Here is a 15,304-nt window from a genome sequence, read left to right as displayed (position 1 = left end):
TGATACAGACTCTTTTAGGGGCAAGGGAGAGCATGATGAGATACTAAGCTTCTCTTGAATTAAGCAACCATTTGTATAATAGGACTCAGCAGTGTATAAATGGTAGCAGGAGGAAGGTGAAAAGAATACTGGAAAGGAAGTTCAACAGGGCAAAGTGTAAGCCCTTCGTGCCTAGCTGTCACTACCCCATAATTTTGCTTAGAGTTTACGTGAAGACGGTAAGTCCATTTCTTGTTCCTCTGTATAGTCCCAGAATCTCTGTATTTCTAGGACCAAGCATATTCTCGAATCTCCAGTACGTTCTTGAATGACCGAATGCTTCCTTTTTTGCCTTGCTGCCAGGAAGCTCTGAGTGCGGTGTAAACCTTACATCGTGTGTGTGATAGAATTACAATTGCCCTGAATCTTTTCTCTTTTTTTTTAAATTTTTTTTTTCAACGTTTATTTATTTTTGGGACAGAGAGAGACAGAGCATGAACGGGGGAGGGGCAGAGAGAGAGGGAGACACAGATTCGGAAACAGGCTCCAGGCTCTGAGCCATCAGCCCAGAGCCTGACGCGGGGCTCGAACTCACGGACCGCGAGATCGTGACCTGGCTGAAGTCGGACGCTTAACCGACTGCGCCACCCAGGAGCCCCTCTTTTCTCTTTTTAATTTCAGTCAGCTTGATTGGTTTTAATAAGTTTATTTGGGAATATAAAATAACATATTTCATTTGCTTGTTTCCCGATCATAAAAGACGTTCCTTGAAGACGTCCAGTAGGTAACCCTCAGATAAGCTAGACACATTTCTTTCTCTCTGCAAAAGTAAGGCTACTGCGTTCACCATAAATATATGTCCAGGCGAAATATAATGCAAGTACTCTATCAGCGCAGACAGCTAACGTATTAGGACAGCCTGCCCTTGGCTAAGCATGGCACATTCGTGAGGGCGGAGGACGGTTCTGTTCTACCCAGCCATCTAGGGGTTTTTTCCAACTGGAGATTCCTTCATCTCTGAAGCCCTCGGAATCCCTCTGGAAGTGAAACATGGAGGGAAATGAGAGGTTGCCTGTCCTAGGCGTGGAAGTACCTGTCTTCGATATATCCCAGGGGCAGAATCACAGTCATGCACCACATTAAGAGAGGCCGGGCAGTAGAAACTCTAAGTGATGTGCCCAGGATGGAGAGGAAATGAGGCTGGTGAGCCCCTGGTCAGTCTCTGCTATGACTGACATGGGATTCTCTCATCTTTTTTTAAGTTTACTTTATGTATTTTGTGGGGGGGGGGGGTAAGAGAGAGACTGACTCTCAAGCAGGCTCCACACTCAGTACAGTGCCCCAGGTGGGGCTCAATCCCATGAGATCACAACCTGAACCGAGATCAGAAGTTGGACGCTTAACCAGCTGAGCCACCCAGCTGCCAATGTGGGATTATTTTCTTTCTTCTTTTTTTTTTAATTTTTTTTTTTTAACATTTGTTTATTGTTGAGAGACAGAGAGACACAGAGCATGAACAGGGGAGGGGCCGAGAGATGGAGAGACACAAAAATCCGAAGCAGGCTCCACGCTCTGAGCTGTCAGCACAGAACCTGATGCGGGGCTTGAACCCACAAACCGCGAGATCATGACCTGAGCCGAAGTTGGACGTTTAACTGACTGAGCCACGCAGGTGCCCCGGGATTATTTTCTAAAAGGATTTGTGAACACTTATATCAAACAGATACATTACTCTATCAGCATTTGCCAAAGTTCCGAGTTTCTTCTCTTTGTTTTTTTTTTTTTTTAACATCATGATATGTTTTATATCTACACAGTGTTGTATTCTTATTTTATTTATTTATTTGTTTGTTTGTTTGTTTATTTATTTATTTATTTTTACCTAGTGTGAGTCTCCTCAAGTTGTTAGCATAACTTTATGACCGTAATTGTTCATCTCTAGAGAAAACTCCACTGAATAATCACACGAAGCCATAAATCTGATATTGAGCATTTGGGTTATCTCCACTGGGGAGCGATTGTCAATAACATCAGGCCTTCCATTGGTTCTGTGTCTTGTGGTTCGCACACTGGCAAAAGTGATGTGGAGATCTCTGAGAGAAACTTAAAGGGACGTGGTCTGTAGTTGGCCCCAAACCACACTCTGCCATCACAGTGCTGAAAACCTGTAATGAGGGTAAGCCCAGATGCTCTTTCTCCCTTCAGATCCACCTTCCACTTCTACTCCTTGGGTCATTTTTGTGTCCCCAGCTTTGTTCATTCTTCTGCTCCCTTGATATGTTCTTCTTGACCCCCACGGGGCAAGCCTCATCTGGGACTCAGGTTTCGATTTACAGTTAGGATGGGTTTTGATTCTCCATTGCACTTATGTTGGATAGCACTTTGAGTTAAAAGCACAATAATATACCAAAAGACCAATTTTATCATCTGAAACAGAGTTTCTCAGTCTTAGCACTATTGACATTTGGGGATAGATAATTCTTTGTTGTAATGGACCTTCTTGGGCATTATAGGAAGTTTAGAAGCATCTCTGGCCTCTACCTATTAGAAGCCCATAGAAACCCCCAGTTATAACCACCACAACTGTCTCTAGACATTGCCAAATGTCCCCTGGAGGCCTAAACTGCCACTCATTGAGAACCACTGGTCTAGTTGTACCTCCTTGATATTTTTTTGTTTGTTTGTTTGTTTCCTCATGGGACTGAATGTCTTTTCAAATTTTATTGACAATTGTGTTTTTAAATGTAGAAATGGCGGGGCGCCTGGGTGGTGCAGTCGGTTAAGTGTCTGACTTCAGCCAGGTCACGATCTCGTGGTCCGTGAGTTAGAGCCCCGCGTCAGGCTCTGGGCTGATGGCTCGGAGCCTGGAGCCTGTTTCCGATTCTGTGTCTCCCTCTCTCTCTGCCCCTCCCCCGTTCATGCTCTGTCTCTCTCTGTCCCAAAAATAAATAAAAAAAAACGTTGAAAAAAATAAATAAACAAATGTACAAATGGCTTGGCATTTACTTCACATGTACATCCTTTTGGACATTCATTCTTTTCGTGCTGATATTTAAGAGCTGCGATATCGTACAGAAAAGCAGCAAAATAATCTAGGGTTCAAGTTTGTGTTCTTGAGTCAGATGGCTCGAGCATAAATTCTATCTCTACCTCTTATTACATGTATCATTGTTAGCAAGTTGGTTAGCATTTCGATACCTTAGTTTCCTCATTTAGAACCTGGGGAATATTATAATATGCTACGTCACAGTTGATGTGAAGGTGAAAAAGCCTTACCCCTGTGCCTGGCACAAAGTAGAAAGCTCAATATCTGTGTTGTGATCATTTTTTAAATGAATGAGGTGAACCAAACTGGATTATAATCCTTAGTTTGTAAAGCGGCACCATTAGTCCCCATGTGACCCTCTTCTACGTCACTCATTTATACAATTCGTTCGCTCATTCATTTATTCTCTTTGAAATACATAATACGCTCCTGTGCAACCGCCATACAATTCAAGGACTGGAGCATTAACAGTAATAAACACCTACCTATGTGCTCTTCCCACCCTCCAGAGAGAACTGTCCTCCTGAATTCTGTGTCCATATTCTGACTTTTGTGTATCGTTTTCTGGGATGTGCTCAGGCAGCTAACCATCGTCAGCAAGCTACGTCTGTGCTGTTGCACGTAGCGGTAGTTCACTCATTTTGCTACGGTACACGATGCAGCTGTCTGATTAGACTCTGGTTTGTTTACAGATTTACCTTTTGCAAAGGCATTTGGGTTGTCCCCAGCACTTTCCATTGCGGCAGGGTTGCCCTGGCTGGCCTGGTCCACGTCTCCTGGGTGCCGGAGCGCGCATTTCTCTCCAGGACACAGCTGGAGTGGAATCAGGGGGTCAAGACGTCTGTGACTATTCTACTCTTTACAAAATAATGCCAAACATGTGCCAATTTACATTCCTACCAGAATCGTGTGCAAGATTGTACATCCTCTTCAACGCTTGGTATCATCAGAATCCTAAACGTTTGCAAATCAAGGAGTTACGAGACGGTTGTAACTTACTGTGATCTTGATTTGTATTTCCACAATTATTTATGAGACCGACCTTCTTCTTTGCATCTTTATTTGGCCATATGTGTTTCCCCTGCTGTGTCCTATCTGCTCTTGTCTTTTGCCTCATTCTTTCATTACTCATGATTATATAAACCTTTCTATGCCATATTAGTTTTGATTTCTGCCATTTGGCCTTTGGTTTTTACCTTTACCTTGGACTTTTTTTTTTTTTTTAATTTGGGTCTTGACCACAAGCTCTTCTGCTCTGCAGGTGACATTGTCATCCTTGCAAAACCGCTTGTGGTGTCTAAAGGCGAGCGAGGTTTCTTGACGACCACCACTCTCCTTGCAGTGGATGGAACAGACAAACCCGAGGAACTGCTCTACATCATCACTTCCGCTCCGCGGTATGGCCAGGTCGAATATGTCCGCTATCCTGGAGTCCCCATTGCAAGCTTCAGCCAAATGGACATAGCAGGACAGACAGTCTGTTATGTACATAAGAGCAAGGTGGCTGTCTCCCATGATACCTTCAGGTGAGCCCCAAGGAAACTTTTCAGAACCCCTTCCCTGGGTTAATGCTTAGAAAGACAAAAGGTGGCAGAAAATAAGTTCTCTTCCAACTCTGGTGTTGCACTGGTCTTCTACTCCCGAGATGCATGAAAATATGCAATTAAAAGGACAACGGCAAAGCAAGATATTAGGGCTGTCGTTTAAAAATAAAGCACATCTAAATGCCAGCTGTTCTAGGAGGAATGTGAAGACCGGAGATCCCAGCTAAGGAGAGACATAGAAAACTAATTTACTGCTTTTTTGGAGTATCTTTTTCTATCTGAGGAAAGGTATTTAGTAAACATTTGGCAAAAGCAGACACTGCCTTTTGACACGATGTGTTCCAGGAACTATATCATAAATCATGCTGTCATAAAGTGGATCATGTTTCTCCATAGAAACAGTGTTATAAGGGGGGGGATGCTGCTGTGTACACGTTCAAGAATTCTGTATCAAACACATCATTGGAGTGAAAAACAATCTGGTGCAAAGACAAACATCCAACATTAATGAAAGTCTGCACTCATTTAAAATATTGAAATCTGTTTCCAGTCACATAAAGCAAGACAAACTCTAGAGAATTTAGCAGTGCTCAAAGCTGGCTGAACTCAAGGTCCTTGATAGAAATCCAGATGCCCAGGCCTGGGATGAGAGTCTAGAAATCTTGGACTAGCCTTTGGGGGAATCATGCTACATAGGCATTCCTGAGTTTTACCAATTAAAATGGAGGCCCTGAGGGCATTTGCCCATATATGAAGAGCTTCTGACACCCGGTACAATTTTCACCAAGTCAGAATACAGCCTTCAATGGGGCGCCTCGCTGTCTTCAGTCAGAAGAGCATGTGACTCTTGATCTTGGGGTCGTGAGTTCGAGCCCCACGTTGAGTGCAGAGATTGCATAAAAATAAAATGTTAAAAAAAAAAAAGGATACACCCTTCAAAAGAGCACTATCACTCATGTGAATGTAACATACTCCCATGTTATTCATTGGGTTCCCGTCAGTTATCAAGTGCACTGATACACGCATGCTCAAACACTACTCTCCTCTGTCATACATTCTCTCTAAATTCAATATGTCTGCTGTACTAAACATTGTTTCAATGTCAGTAAAGATGACTTTGCTTGAGATGACTGGGATAGTCAGCTGTTAAAAAATTGGGGGAAGTTTGAACTAACAGAATCTTTTTTTTTTTCTTTTGACAAATGTCCTTAACAAGCAGATAATCGTTTGGTTGATCAATTTCTAAATAACAGTTCCGTGTTTGAGTGTTGCTAGGCACTAGCCAAAGCATCATATGTGTGGATTCCTTTTTATGCTGGTTCTTTTGCTCTGGAAGTGGTATAGTTTTAAGACCACTCTGTGGTCAACTCACACATCGTCCAGTGCTCTGGTGTCCTTTTTTGTGAAAGGGAATGATGTGCATAGTACATGTTTCATGGGAGTGGTGGGAGGTTTCAGTGAGTTTATGCATGTAAAGTACTTATAAAAATATGTGGCACACAGGAAGAATTAAATAAGTATTAGCTGCTCTTATGGTTATTATTATTATTGTTATTGCTACTGTTATCATTATTTACTATATTCTTTCCTTGGCTCCCTTTTTCTGCCAGTCTTTACAATACCAAGCTTATTCTTGAAGGAGGAAAGAAATGACAAAGAAGAACAATGATTGTTCTTTTTTTCCTGGTTAAGTATAGAGGTTGGGTGCTTCTTGGCTTAATTCATGTATAGCAGATTCAGGGCCTATAATTTTACACCCATTTCTGGAACGGCTTGCTCCTTTCCATTCCCACTTTCCCCAGTCAGGACTCATGGGACAGTTTGCTGAAGACGTTAATGACTCTTTGGAGAAACCAGTGACCCTGCGGGAGAAGCCAATGAGTGAATGCATCTAGATGTCCAGAAATCAAGCTTAGGTATTAATCAGATAGTGATGATGAGCTGCAAACGAAAAAAAAAATGTCTGTATGGGAGGATTGATGATACTCTAAAATTTTCCTAATTCACAGCCATAGAAAGTCATACTAGATGACATTTTAGAAATCATTTACCCTAGGGATTTTTAAAATATCTAGATCTTTAAGAGATTTACCAGGAGGACTGATAAAAACACATTCTTGGCTCTCACTCCAGAGAGGTGACTTTGCTAAATCCAGTCTTGGGTCAGGAATCTATAATTTTAAAAGCATTGGGGGTGGGGGGAGGCACCTGGGTAGCTCAGTCTGTTAAGCATCCAACTCTTGATTTCAGCTCAGTATCATGATCTTGTGGTTCGTGGGTTTGAGTCCCGTGTCTCAACAGTTTTTAACTGTTCCCCCATGTTTTTAACAGTTCTTCAGTATTAACTGCTTTCCTTTTCAGCAGACAGTACTGGTTAAAAGGGGTCCTTTTAAATACACTTATTTAAATACAAGAGCGACTGATATAAAGCAAAACAGTTAAGTCATACGCATACAGGTACTACAAGAATATGGCAAAAAGGTGTTGTTTGAATGACTCAAGACTAGGAGAGAAGGGTTGGAAAACATTGAGGTGTAGGAAAGCTAGTATCGCTTGAATACCCGCAATACGTCAGGCAGGGTACTAGACTCTTTTTTGTCTCTCCTATCTTTTAAGCCTTATGCCACCATCTCGAGATCTCGAGATGATTTGTTCCCATTTTTGGCATGAGAAAACCAAGGTTCCAAGAGGCATAGAGAGTCATAGAGGCATAGAGAGGCATAGAGACTCATAGAGGCATAGAGGCATAGAGAGGCATAGAGAGTCATCTACATGGACATAAATGAGTATCAGAGCTGAATTTGGCCTCAGATCTCGTTTTGAAGAGATTTCTCCATTGTACCAAAACTTCATGGAGAATATGCACCTGTGGGAAGAAATCTCCTCCATGTGTCGTTCTGATGTTTGGCCAGCAGTCTTAACATATTTGTGATGGAAGAGCCTAGCATCTGCCGAAGACCCGTGTTTTAATCTTGTCGTTTCACCAGCCCGGCCATGGGCTGCTGTGGTGTTTGTCAAGTGGAGCTAAACCAAAGCCGAAAGTCCGTCTTAATGAAAGTGTGACTGTGGCGCTTTTTAAAATATGAAACACACGCAGCCAATCTGATCACCTAAATTTACGTTGCTTGCTGTTGAACTTGGCAAGGAATTTGGCTGGGTAGAAGAGGGAAATTCTGCGGCAGAGGATTTTTCCTTTCCCCCTTCTCTTTTTAATGGAAGATACGGCAGGATTAATGAAATGGGGGGGTTTAATGGTCAGGTTTTACCTTCTGCAAAAGTAGTTTGTGAATCATAAATTTCTCCTGCATTGTTTGGTGCTGCTGGCCTGGAAGAAAGATATGGCAGCACATGTTAGGACAGATGACACCAAGTGATTAGCAAGCTGACTTCAGCTGCTGGCAGTCGGGTACTGAAAGAACATGCTAATGTCCTCCATTTTGACATGCTGGCTGGACTTTTTTTTTTTTTTTTTTTCTCCTTCGGAACTGGCTCTATTTATGATTCCATTTTTATCTTTTAAATGCCATGACAGATGGCAGATTCTTCAGCCAACTCGAGTGCCAGGAAATGCAGAAAGCCTGAAAGCACCCTGGTAATGGTGAAATCAGACCAGGCAGGCACCCCCAGACAAATCGGAGAGCCATTCCCCAAATTTCACGAGAACCGTGGTCATCCTCGCTGCGTCTCTTCTCAGGGGGGCCTAATAAAGGAAGTTCAACAAAACGGATCCACGGAAGGAGCTGCTGCCTTGGTATCACCAGCTTCTTAACCTTGGGACGCATGCCATCATAGCCATGGCACGGTTGTTTGCAAACTTGAAAATGTATTTGGGAGGTTTCTTTGGCGGGGGTGGGGGTGGGGGAGAGCATTTGGAAGATCATCTGGTCAACCTTGGCAGACGTGAACAGCACTGACCTTGTTGCCCTTGTTCTGCTAGGCTCATTGTGACTGGGAAGCCAACCATGACCGTTCACCCTGTCTCCCTCTGACAACGTTTCTCTGCCCGTGACTAGTTTGCGTTGTTACTCGTGAAAGTGGCATGATGTGTTTGACCCAGTCAGGGTCAGAAATGTCATCCTTTTCACCACTGGCTTATTAGCTTTCGGTCAGCACAGACAGCTGCCTCAGTGTCCCAGCTGGGAACACTGGCCTCGGTCAACATATTTCTTACTCTTATATGGTCCCTGGCTTGCTTGCCGTCATTCCCATCTGTCTGATGGCAGGCTGCCGATTTCCGACATGGTCAGATCCCCATCATCAGGCAGGGAGGAGTCTGACATGGACAGCCTGAACCGCAAGACAACGTCAGTGTCCTCACACAGGTCATGCGTTTGTAGACAACCGCGGCTGTCCTGAGACTGAGCTTTGAGGTGTTTTCAGAATTCACTCTCCAGGGAGGAAAGTCAGAATGCCCCCCTGTGACTCACTCGAGTCCCCTTTGAACTCCCTTTCTACTGATCTCCATCTCTCCCCTCCTTTCTCCTTTCTTCTCCACCCATCTCTGACAGGGTGCTTTTAATGGGTCACGAATTCTTTAATTCCACTATTTATACGAAAAACGCATGTCCTTTGCCTTAAATTTGTGCTAAACCATAAACAGCTGACTTAAAACTTCCCAGAAGAGTGTATTTTTGAGATAGGGATCGGGTAGGGAATAGAGAGCCACTTTATTTGAAATGGGAGGCATGAGACATATTTCTGGAGGGGGAGAGTGGAAAAAAGACAAATTGGAGGCCCAGAGGGAATTACGGCCACCTTGCTTGACTTGGGGTCAGATGATAGGCTCCAGGGAGGAAACCTGAAAAAGTAACAGGTAAACAGTGGAATAAAAGCATAATTCCAAGCAAGGCTTTCCCTGAGAAGCAGATCGTGATTTTTATCTTAAAAACGCGTATCACTTGACATCTGAAACTGTCAAGGTGACTACAAAGTACAAGCTGAAGAGCACACAGATAGTTTTCCGGGTGCGTTTCTGTTTGCTTTTTCAAAAATAACGAATTTTGCAAACACTCATGAGCCAGCAGTGACATTGCCCTATTGGCTTAGAACACATTTAGCAAACGTTTAGCTTTGCACAAGAAAAGCTGCTTGTTTTATTTTAAGGAAAACTAGGCAATTTTACTCAATCTGCAATTCTAAAGTTATGGTCTTTATTCAGACTGTAAAAATAATGCTATGGAGAAAAAAAAAAACAGGTTATATTCTTTGCAAATCGAGGTGTGTGAAATGTCAAAAGTCTGCTTTATTTGTAATATTCCACTTGGCAATTTCACGGGATAGATCCTTTTCCTGTGCATCATGTCATATTTTCTTGGGAGGCAGGCTTATCAACTAGATAATTAGAAAGCTCAAACCTTGAGCTTAGCCTTCAGAGTAAAATCTGTGCTCAGCCAAACCTCTCTTCTTTTCCTTTTCGTCCAGCTGCTCCTTTTGCTGAACCCTTTGCCTCAGGCAGGCTGAGGCTGTTGTGCTCCTACAACCTGGTTTCTGTTGTGCTCCTACAACCTGGTTTCAGGTTCTTTCCTATTCAGAAGCAAAGCAAACTGAAAATAAACTGAGGGTCGATGGGGGGTGGGAGGGAGGGGAGGGCGGGTGAGGGGCATTGAGGAGGGCACCTGTTGGGATGAGCACTGGGTGTTGTATGGAAACCAATTTGACAATAAATTTCATATTTAAAAAAATGATAAAAATAATGGAAAAAAAAGCAAAGCATCAACCCTTAAGCCCTGAAGGACAAGACACATTTTTACAAAGAATAAAGAACTTATGAGTCAAATTCGTCAGATTAGTAAAATAAATAGAAACCTCATATCTTCTCTCATTAAAAAGAAACCTCCGAAGAAAATTCTTATATAATTTAAGGTTATATTCTGCTAAAACATTCTTTTTAGAGATTTTTACATCCGTGGAATGCAAGAGTGTCTCCTCCATGAATATTTCTAGCAACCACGGTACATGGAGAAAAATTGATAGCTACAACTCCGTGATTATTTCGCAGTATATTTCCTGGGTCTGTGGTGTATTTGTGAGTTACATTTGAGAGTAGTGGTTTCCTAATATTTTGGAGTTGCCACAGCGTGTTCGCTTTGCTTAATTTCATGATACTCTCAGTCGCCCTCCAAATCAAACTTACACATCGACACATTCTAAAGATCACTTCCGTTAGTTTTATTTTGACTTTGGCAGTGGTGGGTGGAATGTGGTTTAGTGATCAATAAAATCAAAAGCACATTAGGGTATCATACGTCCAAGGTCATGTGAGAGATTTTGCTTACTTTGAATTGATATCATTTGAGCTTTCTCTTCATCGTTCTGCAGTGGCACTCAGGTACACCAGTCTGGTTTTGTGGTCTATTAAACTGGCCCATATTAAAAACTTTGCAAGAGCAGAAGTTGTGGGGTCCGGCGACCTGGTTCTGATCCCAGCTCTGCCTCCTACCTGTCTTATGATCTCCCACTACATTCTTTACTTTCTGCTATGAATTTTTTTTCTTTAAATCAGGAAGGTAATTTTTGTCTAGCATAACTCCCATGCATACAGTAAGGGGAAAATGTAGACGCACAAGAAAAAATGTAAGGGATTAGAACACCGCATGATATTTTAGAGCGGGATGGTCCTTTGCAATCGTCTGGTCCATCTGTTAGTTTACAGAAGAGTGAAGATGAGGCCCAGGAAGGGGAGAGGGGTTACGCTCATAGCTGAGTCATGTGACTTGCCCCTGAGAAATTTACCATGAAAATACATGAATAAAATGAAATAGCCAAAATGAGCCACTGGATCGGCCCCCCAATTATCAGTCTTAAAAGCTTGGCCCATTAAATGCCTACAAGTAAAATACAGTTGCAAAATTATGAATATGTAAAATGGGTCTACTCTTCAGACTCATGCCGTGGGTCTACTGGTATGTGAAATTCCTATGTAGGGCAAGGAATTCTGCTAAATACTGATTATACTGAATCCTGATGAGCCTGAGGAATACCATTGGCAGAATTAGCCTACTCTATCACATGAGTCTGCTACCAATGTTTTTTTTTTAAGTTTATTTTGAGAGAGAGAGGGAAGGGAGAACACATGTGAGTGGGGAATGGGCAGAGAGAGAGGGAGAGAGAGAATCCCAAGCAGGCTCCACACTGTCAGCAGAGAGCCTGACCCAGGGATCCATCTGAGAAACTGTGAGATCACGACCTGAGCCAAAATCAAGAGTCAGATGCTTAACTAACTGAGCCACCCAGGTGCCCCTGCCACCGACATTGTTGAGAGAATATGTTTGGATGTAGTATGTACGTAGTTTATGTGTTACCTAGTGATTGGTTTAATGGCTAAAACGGCATCCTTCTGAAAGATCTGCCCTTGAGTTTTCCTTTGAGCCCCGACAGAACATGTCCTTGAGTAAAGGTGTGAATTGTTATCATTTCATTCCGGTAGATGGTGACACAAGATCCCATGCTGAAGGCTGCCTTGCCTCTCTTTGCCAGATTCATTGTCAGCAATGGGCTGCAGACCAAACAGGGGGTGTTTGAGATCACACTGGAGACCGTGGACAGAGCCTTACCCGTGGTGACCAGGAACAGGGGGCTGAGACTGGCCGAGGGGGCCACGGGCCTGCTTTCCCCTGACCTCCTCCAGCTGACCGACCCTGACACCCCAGCGGAGAACCTCACCTTCGTGTTGGTCCGGCACCCACAACATGGCCAGCTTTACCTGCGGGGGACAATGTTGCTTCGGCACAACTTTACTCAGCAGGACGTGGACAGCAGGAATGTGGCCTACAGGCACTTGGGAGGGGACTCCCAGGTTGACTGCTTTACTTTTGTGGCCACAGATAGGACAAACCAAGGCTTTGTTGTGGATGGGAGAGTGGGACAAGAACCTGTTACATTCACCATCCAGGCAAGTATGACAAATCCCCGGTTCATTGCCACAGGTGTAGAGAAAACAACTTTGGGAAGAATTATTTCCTCCTTCCCTTCCTTCTTTTATTCACCTGTGTACCGTGCAGTGTGTTTACAGCATGCCAGGCACTAAGCAAGGCACCAGGCGTATTAATATGGACAAGACAGATGTGGTCCCCGCCTGCCAGCTAATGACCAAGAGTCCGTGGTAGGACAGAAAGGAGCAGGAAACATGGGCTTTGGAGTCAGACTTGACTCGGTTGGAATTTCTATTTGCCATTTATTAGCCGTGTGACCTTACGAGAGTCTTTTAACTCTTCGAACTCAGCCTTTCTTCTTTGAAAACCATGCCTTACAGCATCGTGGTATCCAAGGCACTAGTATATTGCCTGAAATATATTAGATACTCAATATCTTGTAACTAGTGTTGTAATATCTAACTGTACTATTGCGGTGATGCTTATTGGTCCTCATCAGCTGCTGGCATTTTAACGGTTTTCGATTAAACATACGAAAACATACAAGGCAGCATCGATAGGACACATGAAATGATGATGAGAGACATAACTGCAGCCGTTACAAGTTCTGGAGTGTTAACTGTAGGGCAGGCCCACTTTACGTAAATCTCATTTCCTTCTCGTGAAAGGGGAAATTTTATCGTTTCCATTTAATAGGTCTTCGGAAATTCACAAGTTAAATACCTTGATCGAAACCAAATGAGGACCTCTAGTCTTTCTGATCCCAAATTCTGTGTCCTTTCTCTGGCACTACTCTGCCACATTTATGTTGCCTATCAGGATGATTTTGGGAGGGCATCATGTGTTTTTCTGTTTTTACTCAAAACACATCAAGCATGTTCTGTTTCTTAAACCCTTGAATCCACTCTCTTGGGATATAGTTTATCCTGTTCTACACACTTCCACCCACTGTAAGAAAGCTAAATCTGTGTGTTACTTCAGGATACCTTCTGATTATGCAAAATAATAATTTTCCCTTGCTCTTTAGTCCCTGTGTTGGTCAGGATTTTCCAGAGAAATAGCGCAGACAGGATGTATTATATAGAGAAAAGGAGAGAAAAAAGAAAGAGAAAAAGATTTGTTTTTGGAAATTGGCTCACAGTTGTGGGGTCTGACATGTCTAAAATCTGCAAGGCAGGCCGGGAGGATGGACACTTCATCAGGAATTGATGTTGTGGTCTCCATCCCAAAGGCAGTCTGGAGGCAGAATTGCTTCATATCTAGGGGACCTCAGTCTTGTCTCTTTAGGTCTTCACCAGATTGGATAAGTCCTACCCACACTATGGAGGGTAATCTGCTTTACTCAAAGTCAACAGACTGAAATGTCAACCACAACTAAAAAATACCTTCACGGCAACATCTCACCTGCTGTTTGACCAAATGAGCATCGTAGCTAGCAACCTTGACGTATGAAATTAACCATCGCAGTCTCTATCTAAGGTGGGATTTGAGTAGAAAGGTGGTGAGCCATGATGATGTGGAGTGGTTGCTGGATAAGTCTTTGTCTCTAGGGAGGTCCAGAAAATGTCCTGAAATTATGATGCACTGGGAGAAGAGAGAAGGTACTGATATCATTGACACAGCGTGAAAGAAGTACTTTGTAGTAACATTATGGGTATTTTTTTAAGTGATATGTTTTAATTGTTATTTGTCTCATCCCACTCTCCAGTCTATTAATATATTTTTTTCCTGACCCCTGACTCCCGACTCCCCGCACTAGGTAGAGGAATGTCATTGTGCTGTCCAATCAGTAATACTTTTCCGGGTCTATTTGGCTGCAAATTTGCAGGAGTTATACATTCTAAGTACAGGCCTCAGAGTTCCTTCCTACCCCCAGAGTAGAGAAGGAATAGGGAGTAGAATTTAGAAAAGGCATTAGAATTTAAATCAGTCCAGTCCCAACAACAACATCATCTTACAGAACATGGTTATTATAAGAGGGTGATCTCTTGAAAGTTGCAGAATTTACTGATAGGAAAATGTTGGATATACGCTGTGAAGGTTCTTTTTCATCCAAAGGGCAAGGTTTTCTTTGCCAAAAAATACTATTATGTGTAGACAAGGAAAGCCTCAAACTTTCTCCCATAATTCTCCCAAATGTTCTGGTCTTTCTGAGCAGAGGGGTCAAGCAGTTTAGGAAGTAAGTGACTGATGCCCCTCAGGCTCTTGCCTTTAAGAGCTTTTTTGGTAAGACAAACTAACGTCAACTACCACTGAGGCATGAGTTGGTCCAGATCAGTCCCCCAAGGGTGGGTATACTACCCTTAGGCTCCCAACCTGGGTAAGTGAGGGCAAAGCCACTGGGCTTCACAAGTGCAAAACAGGTGCGTTTCACTGATAATCAGCGTGCACAACCTGAACTTCATATTGTAGGAAATCATGTCAGTAACCAAGATACTGCTATCTTGCTTCAGTATTTCTTGTACTCTTCCCTAAATGGGGACACACCCGGTGGTGAGTGGGAAAGGACCAGTGTTGCTGCTTTCTGTGGTTTATGCGTGTCTGAGATGATTTTTAGTGAATCCAAGACAAGTTATCAAAGGATGTAGCCTTCTTTTCTTTAAAAAAAAAATGTCTTGGGCTCCAATATTTTAAAATACTTCTGGTATGCTAAGCCAGAAGACCTGTTTTTGAAGAAACCAGAAGTTTAATGAGATTAGGGCAAGTAGGACCCAATACACAATAGGGGACCATGTAACCAGAGATTACTTTTATTTTTATTTGAGAGAGAAAGTGTGAGTTGGGGAGAGGGGCAGAAGGAGAGAGAGAATCCCAAGAAGGTTCTACACTCAGCTTGAAGCCTGACGCAGGGCTCAATCTCCCTA

At 43.0% G+C, this 15,304-nt stretch overlaps 1 protein-coding gene across 9 annotated transcripts in view; it reads left to right on the top strand.

Moving 5' to 3' along the window:
- The window catches only part of FREM1 (FRAS1 related extracellular matrix 1), a 166,185-nt gene that overhangs the window by 107,378 nt on the left and 43,503 nt on the right, over positions 1–15,304 (top strand). For 4 of the 9 annotated variants that reach the window (XM_043566603.1, XM_043566602.1, XM_043566601.1 and 1 more), the window contains exons 24-25: positions 4,287–4,551; positions 12,046–12,460. In XM_043566603.1, the coding sequence (XP_043422538.1) occupies positions 4,287–4,551; positions 12,046–12,460 (680 nt within the window). Of the gene's footprint in view, positions 1–4,286; positions 4,552–11,995; positions 12,461–15,304 lie in introns of those variants that run through there. The other 5 variants (XM_043566610.1, XM_043566609.1, XM_043566605.1 and 2 more) reach the window with 4 other exon arrangements.

This window comes from Prionailurus bengalensis, chromosome D4, assembly GCF_016509475.1.
Source record: "Prionailurus bengalensis isolate Pbe53 chromosome D4, Fcat_Pben_1.1_paternal_pri, whole genome shotgun sequence".
Taxonomy (NCBI): domain Eukaryota; kingdom Metazoa; phylum Chordata; class Mammalia; order Carnivora; family Felidae; genus Prionailurus; species Prionailurus bengalensis.
The sequence above is the reverse complement of the archived record's forward strand: the minus strand, read 5'-3'. Positions and strand labels throughout refer to the sequence as shown.